The sequence below is a fragment of the Podarcis raffonei genome, chromosome 16 (genome assembly GCF_027172205.1).
Source record: "Podarcis raffonei isolate rPodRaf1 chromosome 16, rPodRaf1.pri, whole genome shotgun sequence".
Taxonomy (NCBI): Eukaryota; Metazoa; Chordata; class Lepidosauria; order Squamata; family Lacertidae; genus Podarcis; species Podarcis raffonei.
The window spans coordinates 12,083,593-12,100,853 of record NC_070617.1 but is presented as its reverse complement, the minus strand read 5'-3'; the positions used below and the strand labels follow the sequence as shown (position 1 = coordinate 12,100,853).

At 46.2% G+C, this 17,261-nt stretch overlaps 1 protein-coding gene across 1 annotated transcript; it reads left to right on the top strand.

The window, feature by feature from the left end:
• The first annotated feature begins 116 nt into the window (after positions 1-116).
• On the top strand, positions 117-16,814 carry VEGFB (vascular endothelial growth factor B). Its single transcript, XM_053369138.1, has 7 exons — positions 117-1,084; positions 4,897-4,951; positions 9,912-10,111; positions 11,912-11,988; positions 12,439-12,471; positions 14,199-14,324; positions 16,211-16,814. Exons 1-7 carry the CDS (start codon positions 1,010-1,012, stop codon positions 16,254-16,256), a joined length of 612 nt encoding a protein of 203 aa, XP_053225113.1. The 5' UTR covers positions 117-1,009; the 3' UTR covers positions 16,257-16,814.
• The last annotated feature ends 447 nt before the right edge of the window (positions 16,815-17,261 follow it).

Here is a 17,261-nt window from a genome sequence, read left to right as displayed (position 1 = left end):
ACACATCACTCAGCGATAGAGCAGACAATGAGGACTGGAATCTTGTTTCATTTTTTAGAGAAGGACCATAGCTCAGTGGCAGAGTGGTTCATCCCTCAGTGAGATACTCAGGTAGGGATAGGAGAAATACTGCCTGCTTGAATCTCTGGAGAGCGGCTGCCCGTCAGTTTTCAGAAAACAGCTGGATAGTCTAACCATCTGACTCACAACATTGTAGAGTTTGAAGGGACCTGAAGCCTGCTGCCCTCACCAATTCTAGAGGAAACCTCTCCAAAGCACCCAGCTGTGGCTGCTTTAAGGTGTGATGGGGTGCAGGATGCTGGGGGAAGCAGACCCTCCTTGACCTGTTTGGTTCAAGGTTTTTCTTGGGATAGGGGGTGCATATCCCCCCACCGGTCTCTCTTTCTCTGACCTGCGCCAGCAGCCAGGCTCAGCCTCCCTCCCTCCCTTAGGGTGGGATTGAACAGTCACATGAGAGCTCGCTTGCCTCCTTCCCTCTCCTCGCTGTGCCAGCAGCTTCTGTCTCCCTCTCCCTCTCTCCCCCCTCGACTTGGAGCCCAGTTACTTCTGCGGCCGCCTGGCACGACGACACCGCCGTCGCCACCTCCTCCCTGGGCAGCGGCGGCGGCAGCAGCTGCGGAGATGCACCTGTACCCACCCCTGGCTCTCCTTGCGCCCAGGTGCTGGGAGTAGGATGGCACCGAGAGAGAAGCGAGCGGCTGCGCCGGGCACCAGGCTGATCTGAGCCATGCCCAGGTGCAGGGGCAATGCCCAGTTCCTGAGTGGCGGCTGCCCGTCGGCTGGGCATTTTGTCTGAGTGGCAAATCCTGGAGGAGGGGCGGGGGGGGGAACCCTGGACGACCTCCTTCCCCAATTGACTGGAGAGCAGCCCCAGAAGCTGCTGCCGAGCCAGCAAACTTTGGAGAAAAGTCTCCAAGAGGAGCCCGAGGCGGGCGCGTGTGCCCCCTTGCCCGGCAGGAGCAGCGGCAGCGGCAGCCTTGGCACCACCATGAACGCCCCCTGCGGTGCCCTTCAGCTCCTCTTGGCTACCACCTTGCAGCTGCACTACTGCGCCGCCACGACGGTAGGTGGGCACAGGACGTTGGGGGGGGGCGCACGGAGAGCGTGGCTGGGAGTTGGCACCCAAAAGCCCCTGGCATTGAGCAAGAAGCGGGGTGAGAGGAGAGAGAGATGGCAAGCAAGTTTGGGGTTTTTTGTTTTGTTTCGTTTTTTGAAATAACTCCCCAGAGGCATGGGGTAGCGAGCTGACACGAATGGGGGCTGGCAGAGAAGGGTGGGTGGGTTTCAGATGGGCATCCAATGCGGAGAGAGGGGTGTCAGAAGGGGGTGAGGTTATGGGGTGCTGTCAGGACTGCAGGCAGGGGCGAGGCTTTTCTTGAAGGGGGCGCGGGGAGAAGTTCATAGCCCAAACTGGTGTGCCCAGATGGTATAGGACATAGGAGCCAACTACTAGGGGTCGAGGTCCCTTTGCCGCCCCCCAATAAAATATTTGAGGGGGTGCCCCCCAGTAGATGGGCATTGCCATTCAAATAGTGTGTGTGCACTGCGTCATGTGATCGATTATGCTTTGATTGTCAAAGCTGTGGGGCTGGTTGGACTGTTAAGTTTTTTGGCATTTCTATCTCTCCCCCCTCCCCCCCCCGTTTCACTCAAATCCTGATGCTTTGCTTTGGGTGCCCCACTCGAACTGTGTACAAATTCAAAGTGCACCCCCCAAAAAAAAAACCTTCTGGGAACTGTAGTTTACTCCTTGTAAACTACAGTTTACAACTACAGTTGGTAGATAGATAGATAGATAGATAGATAGATAGATAGATAGATAGATGATAGATAGATAGATATTTGCGGGAGGTGGGGAGAATATGCTTTAAATGCATGGTTTGCCTGCAGTCAGTGAGCATTCCCTCCAGGGTCACAGCTGTGAAAGAGACAGCAAGTGGGTCTATGTAAGGGCTTTGCTTGCCAGAGATTAGGGTCCGTGTCCTTTACCACACATCTTGTGTTAACTGTGGTTTGGGGAGGGAAGGCGGTAAAGAGGGCCAAATGCTCAGAGGCTCTTTGCTTCGCAAGGGTTTCCAAGATTCAGCCTTAGTTATTAAAAATCAAAAACGGATCACGGAGCTAAACCTTGGGACACATAAACAATCCTTTCACATTAGCCAGTCACAGAGGTAAAAATCCCCAAAAGATTTCCCTCCAGCTGTGTCTAAATGATAGCCAGAGAGAATATCAGGATTTCGGCTGCCGTCCTATGCAACGCTTACCTTGGAGTAACAGTAAGCTCAGTGGGACTCACTTCTGAGTAAAGTTCTTTAGGATTGCACTGTTAGCTTTTTCTAAAAAAAACCCAACCAGCAATAACCCGCCTTGGACCTTACTCATAATTTGCATGCCACTTTTAAAGGCAGGATTTCCAAAATAACAATAAATAATAATAAAGGTTACGAATTAGATAACACCTGTATTGCATTTTCAAATGTTCAAAGCATTGCATATAGATGGATCCTTACAGCAACATTACAAACCACTGCTCTCCCCCACACACCTCATGCTACAGAGAAGGGCATTTCGTGGGTCAAAGCTTAGAAACAGAGTCACCGTGCACCAATCAGCGGATAGACAAACTTGGCTACTTGGATGTTGGCTATTCAAGAGTTGCGGGTTCTTGCCACATGGCTTCTGACAAATAAATTCCCTCCCTTCCTTCCTGGCATGGCCCCATGTGCGCTTGCATTTTCTGCCCTCCATATGGGTAATTTAACGATGCATGTGTCCACCCACCGATCAGGCTGTCATCCTACGCGGAACTTCTGTAAACGTGCCCCACACATTTAAAGCACATGGCTTCCCTCCAAATAACCTTTGAAACTGAGGTTTACCCCTCACAGAGCTACAGTTCCCAGAACCCTTAACAAACTATAGTTCCCAGGGTTGTCTGAGGGAAAACATGTGCTTTTTATGTATGGTGTGGACGTGAACTTTGAGCTGCATAAGACAGCGGGCAGCAACTGGTGGTGGCAGCAGCTGAGCTTTGCTCTTGTTCAAAAGCAACACAGCCACCCGAAAAGCACTCAGGAGCCTGGCAGGGAGGGTGGTGGGTGGTGGGGGAGCTACTGGGGGACTTTTCCAGGCCCCTGGGGCCTTCAGCCAATGCCCCACTGGCACTGGGCCTGCCCCTTTCCAGCACCATTCTGGGAAGTGTAGTTTACGCCTCATAGAGCTACAAATCCAAGCACCTTTAAGCCACTACAGTTCCCATAATTCTTTGGAAAATACAGTGTGAATACAGCCAATAGTACATTTCTCAGTGGTGCTGCTGCTAGCGGGATTTTTGGATTGGTTTGTTCTTATTTTTATTATATATATATTTAATTTGTAGTTTTGTATTGTAAATTGCCCTGAGATCTGTGGGTGTATGGTGGTATGCAAAATAATAATAATAATAATTTGTTGTGTTTGTATCCAAAGTTTTTTCCCTCCAAAGAACTCAAGGTGGCATATGTGGTTCTCCCCCCTTCATGTAATTCTCACAACAACCTTGTGAGGTAGGTGAGGCTGAGAGGCTGTGACTGGCTCAAGGCCACTCATGGCCTAGTGGGGATTTGAACCCCTGGCCTCTCAGGTCCCAGTCCAACACCCTAACCATTACACCACTATGCACACACTGGGAATTGGCTCAGTGACAGGCATCTCTATGAGCGGACAATATAAATATTCTAAATAAAACCATTTAAAAATCCATTTGCTCCAGGGAGCCAGGCTGTGTATACCACAGCATGCCTTTAAAACTCATTCTTTCCCTCAAAGGATTATGGGTGCTGTAGTTTGTTAAGGGTTGCTGGGAATTGCAACTTTGTGAGGGGTGAACTACAGCACCCAGAATTCTTTGAGGGAAAGAATGTGCTTTGGGTGTGCTTTCAATGTAGAGTAAGTACACAAAGTTGCAGATTATAATTCCTATAGCACATTTACAGCCTTCATGTCTTCTGCCCCCCCTGTGGGAAAGAAAGAGAGAGAGGGGGGGGGGGAAAGAAAGAAAGAAAGAAAGAAAGATCACTATGTGTGTGTGACCTGCTTCTGGAATTTGCTACCACTGATGCAATGATGACGATGCCATGGAAGGAAAGGTTAGAGAACCAAGTGGGATTGAGGAAAATCCTGGGAACGAACAAGGGGAACATTGCCTGCAGGCTTCTCATAGGCAATGGTTGGCCACTGTGAGAACAGGATGCTGGTCTCCATCGGCCTTTTTGCCTCATCCAGCATCAGGGCTCTTATGATGTTCTTGTTGGCAGAGGGCTGCTCCTTCACACCACATGACGTAATTCACTTGTGGGACTCACTGCCACAGGATGCGGTGGTGGCTGCTAGCTTAGACGGCCTTAAAAGGGAGGACTGGACAAATTTGTGGAGGTGGTTGTTCAGCCATGACATGTAAACAGAACCTCCATGTTCAGAGGCAATCTACCTCTTGGGCAGGCACATTTGGGATCCTGAGGAAATGCCATTAGCGCCAGTCGCAAAATGGCTGCCTTGTTTGTGTGTATGTGTGGCATAGCTCAAAAAAGCTGCTACGTGTGGTGGTGGTGGGGAGAGAGGGGACCATAAAATGGTGCAGACATGTCCCCCACAACAGCGCATGTTTTTAAGCGCCAGAGTTGTGTGCTGGCTGTGGTCTGTCCCAACCAACAGACTCTAGTGGGAGTGTTTTGCAGGAGCTGCAGTCTCTGGACCAGGCTCCATGCAGGGCGCATGGCAGTGATCAAGCCCAGAGGTTGCCAGTGCATGGATCCCTGTGGCCCAGATAGCTTGAAGCAGACTCTTCAAAGTGCCTTCCCTATTTCTGATCCGCTGCTGTTTCTGATCTATCTGCAGATTCTGCCGCATCCAACTAATGAGATGGAACCAGTTGTGGAGCCAGTTACAGAAGGTAAGAGCCATGGAGTTTGAGGACAGTGGTTTTGAGGGTGGGGATGCACATCACTCCTGGACGGAGAGAGAGAGGGACTGTTAGAAAAAACACCCCAAAACACATCTTCCTCCAGCCCCAGATTTTGAGCTCACATGTCTAGGACTGCGAAGACCTGGGTTCAAATGCAGCCCATTGGGGGACCTGATCTTGGGTTGGTGAATCTCTTTCACAGCCTGGCCCTACCTCACAGGACTGTTGTGATGATAAAATGAAAGGGAAGAGTAGGTTAAATCTGCCCATTTTGGGTTCTCTCGGTTTCTCAATTTTCCCCAGTTGTAAGTTCAGATCTCTACATTTCCACACCAGTCTGCAATTAAAAAGAAATATCCCCACGAAAATTTATCGGCATTTTAGGGTGGATTTCTCCAAACATGCCCAGGTTTGTTTGCAGTTTCCCTTAATATACACATTTTCCCTCACTGAATGGGGAAAGAAACTAATTAGCAGGACAGGATATTGAACCTAACTATTGTCGGACAAGGATGGTGGTTGAGGAGTAGAAGACTCCTTCCATCCCCTTCCTGTCCGATTCTCAATAAACTTGCTATCCTTCTGCTTTGCTCACAGCTCATGCCTCATTAACACCACTCGCAAATTTTTAGACTTCTTAACCAGGGCTCTGGTTTATTTTTATTCCTGCTGATGGTTTACAGCACCATGCCCATCGATAATTATGTGTGAGCTTTATTAGCTATTTCTTCCATTTGTATCACACTCCAAGGGGCTCTCTCTGGGAGTGGGGAAGAAATTTGGCTCGGTTTGCACTGAAAGCCTGAACTAACAAACTCAAACCTTTTGAAATGATACACAAACCAAAACAGCTGCCCTTCGAAATTCCTAATTTTGCAATGCCATGCTCTAACCAATGTGTCTAGAAGTGTATATACTACTAGAAAGAGTGTCTAAAAATGCATATATTCGTGAAAAGGCAGACAGAAATGGATTACGTCAGGGGAAATTGCTTTGCCAAACAATGCGCATGTCAGGCAAAGTTGAGTACAGTGGTACCTCAGGTTAAGTACTTAATTCGTTCCGGAGGTCCGTTCTTAACCTGAAACTGTTCTTAACCTGAAGCACCACTTTAGCTAACGGGGCCTCCTGCTGCCGCTGCACCGCCGGAGCACAATTTCCGTTCTCATCCTGAAGCAAAGTTCTTAACTCGAGGTACTATTTCTGGTTTAGCGGAGTCTGTAACCTGAAGCGTATGTATCACTGTACCAATATGTCACCTCACCTCAAAAAGGATATCGTACAGCTGGAAAAGTTTCCGAAAAGCTCAACCTAAAATTGTCAAGGGGATGGAGCAGGGATCAGCAAACTTTTTCAGCCGTGGGCCGGTCCACTGTCCCTCAGACCTTGTGGGGGGCTGGACCATTTTTTTGGGGGTGGGAATGAACAAATTCCTATGCCCCACAAATAACCCAGAGATGCATTTTAAATAAAAGCACACATTCTACTGATATGCTGATTCCTGAACCGTCCACAGGCCGGATTTAGAAGGCGATTGGGCCGGATCCGGCCCCCAGGCCTTAGGCTGCCTACCCATGGGATGGAGCGACAACCGCTGTGGGGAAAGGTTCCAGCCTTGGGACTTTTTGGCTTAGTAAAAATCTCAACAAGAGCTGACACGACAAAAGTTTATAGAATTATGCATGGTGTGTAGAAAGTATATATATATATATATATATATATATATATATATATATATATATGGAGAGAATTTTTTCCTCCCTCTTTATAACACTAGAACTCATGGCTATCCAATGAAGCTGAATGTTGGAGGAATCAGGTCAGCTATAAAAAAAAAAGTACTTCTTCACTCAGCACACAGTTAAGCTGTGGAACTCCCTCCCACTGCAGGCAGTGACAGCCACCAACCTACATGGCTTTGAAAGAGGATTAGATAAATTCATGGGGGAGAGGGCTGGAGGCAGCTGGAGGCAGTAAAGCTCCTGATTTCCCCCTTGCTGAAAAACACAAGAGGGGAGAGAGTTATTGTGCCCGAATCTTGCATGCGGTGGGTTCCCCACGGGCATCTGGTTGGCTACGGTGAGAACAAGATGCTCTCACAGTAGCCACTAGCCTGATCCAGCAGGCTCTTCTTAGGTAAAGGTAAAGGGACCCCTGACCATTAGGTCCAGTCGTGGCTGACTCTGGGGTTGCGGCGCTCATCTCGCTTTATTGGCCGAGGGAGCCGGCTTACAGCTTCCGGGTCATGTGGCCAGCATGACTACGCCGCTTCTGGCGAACCAGAGCAGTACACGGAAACGCCATTTACCTTCCCGCCGGAGGGGTACCTATTTATCTACTTGCACTTTGACGTGCTTTCAAACTGCTAGGTTGGCAGGAGCAGGGACCGAGCAACGGGAGCTCACCCCGTTGTGGGGATTCGAACCGCCAACCTTCTGATCGGCAAGTCCTAGGCTCTGTGGTTTAACCCACAGGCGTCCCTCTTCTTATGTATATATTGGGATAAATACACACTAATACTGACAAAAATTGACAAGCACTTTAAAAACAAAGAACAACACCCAATTGCAAATGTGGAAATGGGGAGAACTGAATTTAAGCCAGGAAAAATGAGAAACGGAGATTGGGATTTGCCCACCCCTATTCAGAGCCACCAAATTAAATGTTTAAATCTGTTTGAAATGGATACCTCCTCAATAACGTGGTGACAGAAGAATTTAAAATAGAGAAAGGGACACGACAAGGCTGCCCAATTTCCCCACTGCTATTTATTTCGGTTCTGGAGGTTTTGCTAAATATGATCAGAAGGGACCACTTGATTCAAGGTATTCAGGTCGGAGTTAAACAATATAAACTTAAGGCTTTTGCAGATGACTTAGTTTTGACATTACAGGAGCCAGTATCTAATACCAAGAGGGCCTTAGAAATAATCCAGGAATTTGGTCAAGTGGCAGGTTTTAAATTGAATAAGTCAAAAACCAAGGTTTTGGGGGAAAAATTGACGCCGATAGAGAGGGAGAGGTTTCAGAAAGAGACAGATTTAACAATAGTAAAGAAGGTAAAATACCTAGGGGTGAACATGACTTCTAAGAATGTAAACTTATTTAAAGATAATTATGAGAAATGTTGGTCAGAAGTGAAAAAAGATTTAGAAATTTGGACAAACTTGAAGCTTTCCTTGCTAGGCCGAATTGCTGTTATAAAGATGAATGTATTGCCGAGAATGCTATTTCTATTTCAATCATTGCAAATTATGGATAAGATGGATTGTTTCAAGAAGTGGCAAAAAGATATATCTAGATTTGTCTGGCAGGGCAAAAAGCCCAGAATAAAATTTAAGATACTTACTGATGTTAAAGATAGAGGAGGGTTTGCCCTGCCAGATTTTAAACTCTATTATGAAGCAGCGGCTTTTTGCTGGCTGAAGGAATGGCTACTTCTTGAAAACACAGATCTTCTAGATCTTGAAGGTTATGATAATGTATTCGGGTGGGATGCATACTTGTGGTACGGCAAGGTTAAAGCACATATGGCATTTAAAAACCATATTGTCAGAAAAGCATTGTTTAATGTCTGGATAAGATACAAAGACTTTTTGGAGAGCAAAACTCCAAGATGGTTATCACCTATGGAAGCGAAAGCTTTGAAAAAACTTAACATGGAGCCCAAATGGCCAAAATACTGGGAAATTTTAGAACAGGAAGGTGACAAATTGAAATTGCAGAGCTATGAGAAGCTTAAAGATAAGGTGCGAGACTGGTTGCACTATTTTCAAATAAGAGAGGTGTATAATTTGGACAAAAAAATTGGTTTCCAGGTGGAGAAATCAAAGTTAGAAACAGAACTGTTAGAACCCAATGCTAAGATACTATCAAGAATGTACAATCTGCTGTTGAAATGGAATACTGAGGAAGAAACGGTAAAATCTGCAATGATAAAATGGGCACAAGATATAGGGCATGGTATTATGTTTGCTGACCGGGAGAAGTTGTGGACCACTGGGATTAAATTCACGGCATGTAATGCCCTAAGAGAGAATATTATGAAAATGATGTACAGGTGGTACATGACCCCAGTCAAGCTTGCAAAAATATATCACTTGCCCGATAATAAATGTTGGAAATGTAAAGAAACTGAAGGTACATTCTTTCACCTTTGGTGAACGTGCCCAAGGATTAAGGCTTTCTGGGAGATGATCTATAATGAAATGAAAAGGGTATTTAAATACACTTTTCTGAAGAAACCAGAGGCCTTTCTCCTGGGCATAGTTGGCCAAACGGTGCCAAAGAAGGATAGAACTTTTTTTATGTATGCCACAGCAGCAGCAAGAATCCTCATTGCGAAGCTTTGGAAAACACAAGACCTACCCACACTGGAAGAATGGCAGATGCAACTGATAGACTATATGGAAATGGCGGAAATGACTGGCAGAATTCGAGACCAGGGAGAAGAGTCGGTGGAAGAAGATTGGAGGAAATTTAAAATTTATTTACAGAAACATTGTAAAATTTATGAATGTTGATGGCATTGATTTGAATTGAAGGGGTTCTAGTAATAAGGTTAAGATCGGATTGATAATAGATAATAGATAAATTAAATAGGATTGATGAATTTGCTGAATTAAATTTTAAAAGGGATACAAAAAAGGGAGATGTGAGGAAGTCAGGAAAATAAGTTAATCAAAGATGAGAGATTCAAAAAGAGGGATTTCTGTTTTCTTCTGTATGTGTTCTTTTTTCTTTTTTTCTTTTTCTTTTTTGTGTTTAATGTTTGTATTTTTGTATTTTGTGATTTTGTATTTTTGTGTTTTTGTATTTTCTTAATTTCTTTATTCTCAAAATTTAATAAAATATCATTATAAAAAAAGAAAGAAATGGATACCTCCTCCTCCATCCCTCCTCAGAGATCGTCCTCTGACAATGCTTTTAACCCCTTCTTCTTCTTCTAGTGGTGAGGTTCCTGGAGGTGTTCAGCCGCAGCGCCTGCCAAGCCAAGGAGACAATGGTATCTCTGGACAAGGAGTACCCGGACGTAGTCATCAGCCACCTCATTGTGCCCTCCTGCGTGGCTCTAAAGCGCTGTGTCGGCTGCTGCGCTGATGAATCGGCACAGTGTATGCCGTCCCGGACGTATACAGTGACCATGGAGGTAACGAACTGGGGCAAGAATAGGGGAAATCCCCTCAGTAAGGCCAGGACAGGGAACTTTTGCCCTCCAGAGTGGTGGTGGCGGCAGCCGACAGCTATGTTCTCCCTGTGGAGGCAGGATGCCTCCAAATTCATGTGGGGAGAGTTGCCCTCAGAGACAGCCATTGTGGGTTTCTCAGAGACATCTGGTTGGCCACTGTTGGCCACTGGCCTGATCCAGCAAAGCTCTTCTTATATTCTCGGTGGGGGCAGATTGAGGCAGGTGGGCAGTGCCCCTTTCATCCTAAAGGGCTAGCCTTCATGGCTCAGGATATTTCCAGGACACCTAGCACCCTTCAAGAAGAGGGAAGGATCCTGCAAAGTTGATAGGCCAGTTCTTGGTTACATGTGAGGTTAACTTGCCCCCACCCTCAAAAATGAAAAAGTAAATAAGTGAACCACAGCCACAAAATCTGGTTTTGTTTTCCCCCCCAGAATATTTGCTCTGGTTTGTTCTCAATATCATTATAAAAATAAAAAGCTTCACAATATTTTTAGACATATCAGCCACATTCATACCACAAACGGAAAGCACTATGATACCACTTTAAACAGTCATAGCTTCCTCCCAAAGAATTCTTTGTTAAGGGGGCCGAGGGTTGCTAGAAAACCCCAGTTCCACTTGCAAAGTTACAGTTCCCAGATTGGTTTAACAACCAATCCCTCTCCACAGAGAGCTCTGGAAAATGTAGGCCTGCAAGGTGAGTAAAAGTATCTTAACAAGTTACATACACATATACTGTCCTTTGATTAGTTAGTTATTCAGCTACTTGGTTATTTTTATTTTATAAGGTGGGAGCTCCTTTTTTTAGACCCCTAAAGTCTGCATTTTGCAGAGTGAGGAACCTCTGGCTTGGGGAGAAGCAGCCTCACAGGCCAAATTTGGACCCCATGGTGGGCAAAATTTGGCCTCTGAGGCTGCTTCTCCCCAAGCCATGCCCACTTGCCCCACATCTGACGGGTAAGGTAAGGTAAAGGACCCCTGGATGGTTAAGTCCAGTCCAAGCTGGCTATGGGTTTGCGGCACTTATCTCACTTTCAAGGGAGCCGGTGTTTGTCCTTAGACAGCTTTCCAGGTCATGTGGCTAGCATGACTGAACCGCTTCTGCTGCCACGGGACACCGTGACAAATGCCAAAGCACACGGAAATGCCATTTACCTTCCCACCGCAGTGGTATCTATTTATCTACCTACACTGGTCTGCTTTCGAACTGCTAGATTGGCTGAAGCTGGGACAGAGCAATGGAAGCTCACCCCATCGCGCGGATTCAAACTGCTGACCTTCTGATTGGCAAGCCCAAGAGGCTCAGTGTGGTGTAGTGGTTAAGAGCAGCAGACTCGTAATCTGGTGAACCGGGTTCGATTCCCCGCTCCTCCGCATGCAGCTGCTGGGTGACCTTGGGCTAGTCACACTTTTCTGAAGTCTCTCACCTCACTGGGTGTTTGTTGTTGGGGAGGAAGGGAAAGGAGATTGTTAGCCACTTTGAGACTCCTTTGGATAGTGATAAAGTGGGATAACAAATCTAAACTACTACTCCTCCTCCTCTTCTTCTTCTTCTTCTTCTTCATGGTTTAGACCACAGCGCCACCCACGTCCCATCTGACGGGTAGAGATGCTGGCATGACTAATGATGATGGAAGTTTGTCCAACATCATCTGGAGGGCCACTGGGCCTCAATCCCTTGCCCAGATGAATTCTGGGTCAGAACCAGCAAGACTCCTCTTATGGTCTCCTTTTTCCTTCCTTTCTCCCATTCTCCAGGTGTTATTGTTGAGCAAGTTCCAACGCAGCCACTTGCAGCAGCTGACTTTTGAGGAGCACGCTACCTGTGAATGCAGGTGAGAGTCAGAAGGGTGGGGGGCTGCTGAAGAAGAGACAGGTGATTGGGACCATTCTGTGATAGCCACCAACCTGGATGGCTTCAAAGGAGGATTAGACAAATTCATGGAGGAGAAGGTTACTAGCCAGTGGCTATTAGCCAGAATGGCTAGCTTCACCCTTCTCTTTCAGAAGCAGTATGATCCCAAATGCCAGTGCCAGAGAGCCTCAGGAGGGGAGATCACTCGTGTTTAGGTCCTGCTTGCGGGCTCCCCATAAGTTTCTGTGAGAACAGGATGCTGGACTAGATGGCCCTTTGGCCTGATCCAGCAGCCAGACTCTTATTATGTTCTTAAGCCAGTTATAATTCTGCTTGCAGGCTTGCAGTGGAAGAGCAATGATTGGGTAGTGCTGGGAGCCATGAGTGCCAAACAAACACCAAATACTAACCTTATTCTTCTGCTTTTCAGACCAAAGGAAGTTTATAGATTGCCCACGCACAGGTAAAAAAAATTCTCCCTCTTACAGGCCTCTACTTTTTGTTTGTTTGTTTGTTTGTTTAATGCCCCTCAAGCCCCCTGTACTAATATACAAACATTACAGTCGAACCTCCATTTACATTACCCTCTGGTTACGTAAACTTCAGGATGTGTGCATTGCAAATCCAGAAGTATTTTACCGGGTTTTGCCGCACGGTCTGCGCATGCACAGCAATCCTCAGGTTCAGGAAACCTCAGGATCCGATCGGACCTCCGGAACAGATCTCATCCGCAACCGGAATTACCACTGTACTCTGAAACTTGAGATGTATATTTTTACGACCCACCTTATTTCTGTGGCTGTAGGTTTTTAACTGGTTTTTAATATTTTTAATTGCTGTAATTGTTGTTATCTGCTCTTGGAACTTAGGGTAAAAGGTGGGTAATTAATAATTATAATATTGTAATGATGATGATGATGATGATGTTGGGGGAGCATCAATAGAGTCATGGAATTTTAGAGTTGCAAAGGTCATCTAGGGTCACCTAGTCCAACTCCCTGCATTAAAATGCATCTTATGGTGCTTTGGGTTACATTGAATATTAGCAGAGGTGGAGAAAGCCGATCGGGCGTGTGCCCTGCGCCCAAGGGGCCTCCGAGGAGTCTGCCTGCCTCCTCCCACTCAGCCACCCTATAGCTGAGCGGGAGGCAGCAGGCTGACCGTTTGGGGCAGCGTGGAGAGACGCATGGCTTGGGGACGCAGCAGGCCCCGCATTTTGTCACCCCCTCAGTGATGACACCTGTGGCGGACCGCCCCCACCACATCACCCTTGCTCCGCCCCTGAATATTAGTCCTACTCAGCGTAGGCCCCATAAATTAATGGGCATGAGTGACATAGATTATTAATTTCAGGGGGTCTACCCTGAATAGAATTTTGGCCCCATTTGCAGTATACGTTTATAACAGTATTACACCACTTTAACATTCTGAAAGCTATAGTCTGATAAGGGTGCTAAGAGATGTTAGTAACCCCCCCTTCCCCTCATTCTCTGAGTAGTTTAACAATCAACCCCTCTTCCCTGGGAACTCTGGGAATTGTAGTTCTGTGAGAGGAATAGGTGTCTTCTGACAACTCTCAGCACCCTTAACAAACAATGGACGCAACCCAGAGCCATAAGTACTTGGACCAGATAACCTTTCAAACAGAGGACTCACTCTAGTCATATTCAGTTTATTTATCAATCACATTTTCTGCAAATACATCTGTGTTCAAAGCAGTTCGCATAAAAGCAATCCAAAACTGTATTAGCCATAACAATAATTCATTTATATCCTGCTTAATACATACAATTAATTTCTATATATACCTCTTAATACTGCTTAATTGACAAGGTAGTACAGTGAGAATACATAATAATACCAATAGTGTGGGGGGGAAATAAAAAGAACAATCAACGGTTCATGTAATGTACATCGAAATTTAAATGAGCACAAAGCTCACCAATAGGTAAACTTGTTTTTTTTAAAAATCCAATAATGTTGCAACCAAAAATAGTCCCAAAGCTCCAAATCAAGAAATGTCCTTTGTAAAAAGGGGACACATACCCTCCATATGCTAAAAGGCACAGGAGGAACGCTGCCTGAAAACAATTAAAAAGAGGGGAAATGTGGGGTGAGCTTGTAACCCCACACATTTGGAAGATACCCCTCCAAGATGTTGCTTCATCTGGAATTCTCCTCTCCCAACAGCCCGTCCTGCGCGCCCTGTCCGGACAGGAAGAAGCGGGTCAACCCATTGACATGTGAATGCGTATGCAAGCGTGACTCCGTTCGTTGTCAGCAGCGTGGCTGGGAATTCAACAAGGCCACTTGCAGGTGGGGTTTGCCTCCCTTCTCCCCCAACCCTTAACATCCCTCTAATGGTGGGCTTTCAGGCCAGGGACCACCAGTATGGTACCTTCCAGATACTATTGGGCCTAAGGGAGTCTTGATCCAAGTCCGCTCTAGTGGCACCCCCCAAAAAAACTTTTGGTAGGCCCTGGCAGGCTTTAACAGGCAGCAGCTCCAGCCAGTAGCAGCGATGTCAGATCGGTGGCTTAGGGCCACCATTTTAATTGCCCCCAACTCCCAGGGCATTATGGGAAACGTTACCTCTCAAGGTACCTGGATCCAAGCCAGCAACTTGGCTTATTTAATTTCATAGAATCGTAGAGTTTGAAGGGACCCTAATGGTCATCTTGTCCAACGCCCTACAATGCAGACATCTCAACTAAAGTGTCCATGACACAACCTCGGCTTAAAAACCTCCAGTGAAGGAAAAAATCCACAACCCACAGAGGGAGACTATTCCACTTGTCAAACAGCTCTTGCCGTCAGAAAGTTTTTCCTGATGTTTAGTCAGAATCTCCTTTCTTGTAACTTGAAGCCATTGGTTTGAGTCCTACCCTCAAGAGCAGGAGAAAACATGCTGGCTACATCTTCTGTGTGGAACAAGCAAGTTTTCTCCTGCTATGGGGGTAGAACTCAAACCAACGGCTTCAAGTTAGGGAACTTTGGTTCCCCATTATGAAAGTGGCCCTTTTCGGAATGCAGGTGCCAGACGGAGCGGGTGGGGCTAGTTTTCTGAATGCACCCCAGAAAACACTTCTACCTCCTGTGACCCCTTGAAGGGACGCAAGCAGAGACGGTTACTCTGTTTGGGCAAAGGGGGTCCCTCCCCGCCACCCTCAGTCTGCCCTCAGTCAATGCCAACAATGTCTAGGCAACACGATGACCATATACATACGTAATAGACAATCTTTATAGAATTCCTTCAAACCATAAAAAGTTCAAAATGAATTAACCATTCGAAATGGAATACAAAAAAGGGAGGTGTGAGGAGGTCAGGGAAACAAGTAAATGAAAGGCAAGACATGGAAAGATGGATTTATTGTTAATTGTCTTTTTTTTCTTTTCTGTATTTTGTATTTTTTCTTTTCTTTTTTCTTTTCTTATTACTTTTGTAACTTTTTTTAAAATCTTAATAAATATCATTTTTTTTTAAAAAAAGTTCAAAATGAAATCTTTAGTCTCAAAGTCTCTGAAAATCTTTAAATGAAGCGAGGTACCAAACTTTGTACGATGAAAGACAAGCTGTGAAGCTTTGTGTATTCAACAAATATGATGTCCAACACTGAACAGTGATTCCAGATATTGACTACTGTTTCGTAGAATTCTTTGTCAGCATGGTGACTACATTATTACATGAGCACTGTTCCACAGCATTTGATATTTTCATTTACATGCATTCATTCAAAATAAGATGGGTTTATGAAGCATTCTTTATCCTCCCACCACGCTGACGAAGAATTCTACTGTTCAGTGTTGGACATCATATTTGTTGAATACACAAAGCTTCACAGCTTGTCTTTCATCGTACAAAGTTTGGCACCTCGCTTCATTTAAAGATTTTCAGAGACTTTGAGACTAACGATTTCATTTTGAACTTTTTATGGTTTGAAGGAATTATATAAAAATTGTCTATTACGTATGTATATGGTCATCGCGTTGCCTAGACTGTTGACGTTCTCTTTGCAACACAGCGGTTTGTTTGGATATTCAGTCTATGCCTGCCTGCCTTCTCCTTACAACTGACATTGCCTCTGCTCCCACCTATTGCTGGGCTCCCTGACTTCCGCCCTGCCAACCCCAGTGGGAGCCAGTCCCCACAGGTATAAAGGAACCCCAGGACATTTTTAAAGGAGGGTTTATTCTTGCTGCAGGTGTGTGAAACACCGCAGGCGATCCGGCAGGAAAGCAAAAGCGTAGCTGCATGGGAAGCCAGGACTTGGAGGAGTTTGGATCTTGGACCTTTCTCGGTCAGGGATGACTTTTCTCTGGTGGGAATGAAGCACGGGACTTGCCAAGGAGACGTCCAATGGTCGCTGGGGAAGGAGAAGCAGTCTTCTTTATCTACCACTGCAACACCGTACCGGATTACCTCTCTTCACAGCTGAAGGAGGCTGTACCACACGCAAGAGCCGTACCACACTCCCACGGAAGGCAGACTGAAGGAGCATCTCCTCAGTGTCAGGACACTGAGATCGGTCCCGCTCATATTTAAAAACAACAACCGCTAACCTGGTCGTCTGTTTGTCCTGGGCCTCCCCTGGGCTGCTTCTAATTTATAACTGTCTCTCCTCTGAGGGAGCTTTCTTTTCTTTTCCCACCCGCCCCTCACTCGCTTTCTTCCCACGTTTTGCGGTGCGTTGCGGAAGCTTCCGGCATCCCACCTTCTTCCAGGCTGAAGGAGAAGAGTCACAAAGAGCCGCTCTTTTATGAGAGGGAATATTACTCTTAACATAAAGATCTGCCACTAAGACACAGCTCCTGGGAGCCGCGACCTCTCTGCCTTGCGTGCCTTCCAGAACGCCATCCCACAATGCCGTTCTTCTTCATCATGGGTAGTTTGGTGGGGTTCGCCCATTTTAGTGGGCACATTTACAAACCAGAGAAGTTGTGGGCAACACACACACACACACTGCAGATCAAGCACAGACTGCCGTCTAGTTTATGAGCTAGCCTGATTTCAGCAGGGGACCCTGTGGGCGCCAGGAAAGGCTTCTGTGAGTTACCTGTGCAGGGTGCCATGTTTGCAACCCTGCTTGACAGAGTCACAGAGGCAAAGGACAATCTTCATGGTAGCTCAGTGATGGAGCATCTAAATTTCAAACAGAACATGCCAGGCTCAAAACAAAAAAAAAATTTTCCTTCCAGTAGGCCAGGCTCAGTCCCTCATGGCGTCTCCAGGAAGAGCTAGAAGAGACTGCCTGC

Excerpts from the sequence above, each read along its gene's own strand:
- VEGFB (XM_053369138.1), top strand. The coding sequence starts at position 1,010 with ATGAACGCCCCCTGCGGTGCCCTTCAGCTCCTCTTGGCTACCACCTTG. Across the intron at positions 1,085-4,896 it reads ACTACTGCGCCGCCACGACG|ATTCTGCCGCATCCAACTAA; the intron begins GTAGGTGGGCAC and ends ATCTATCTGCAG. Across the intron at positions 12,472-14,198 it reads TATAGATTGCCCACGCACAG|CCCGTCCTGCGCGCCCTGTC; the intron begins GTAAAAAAAATT and ends CTCTCCCAACAG.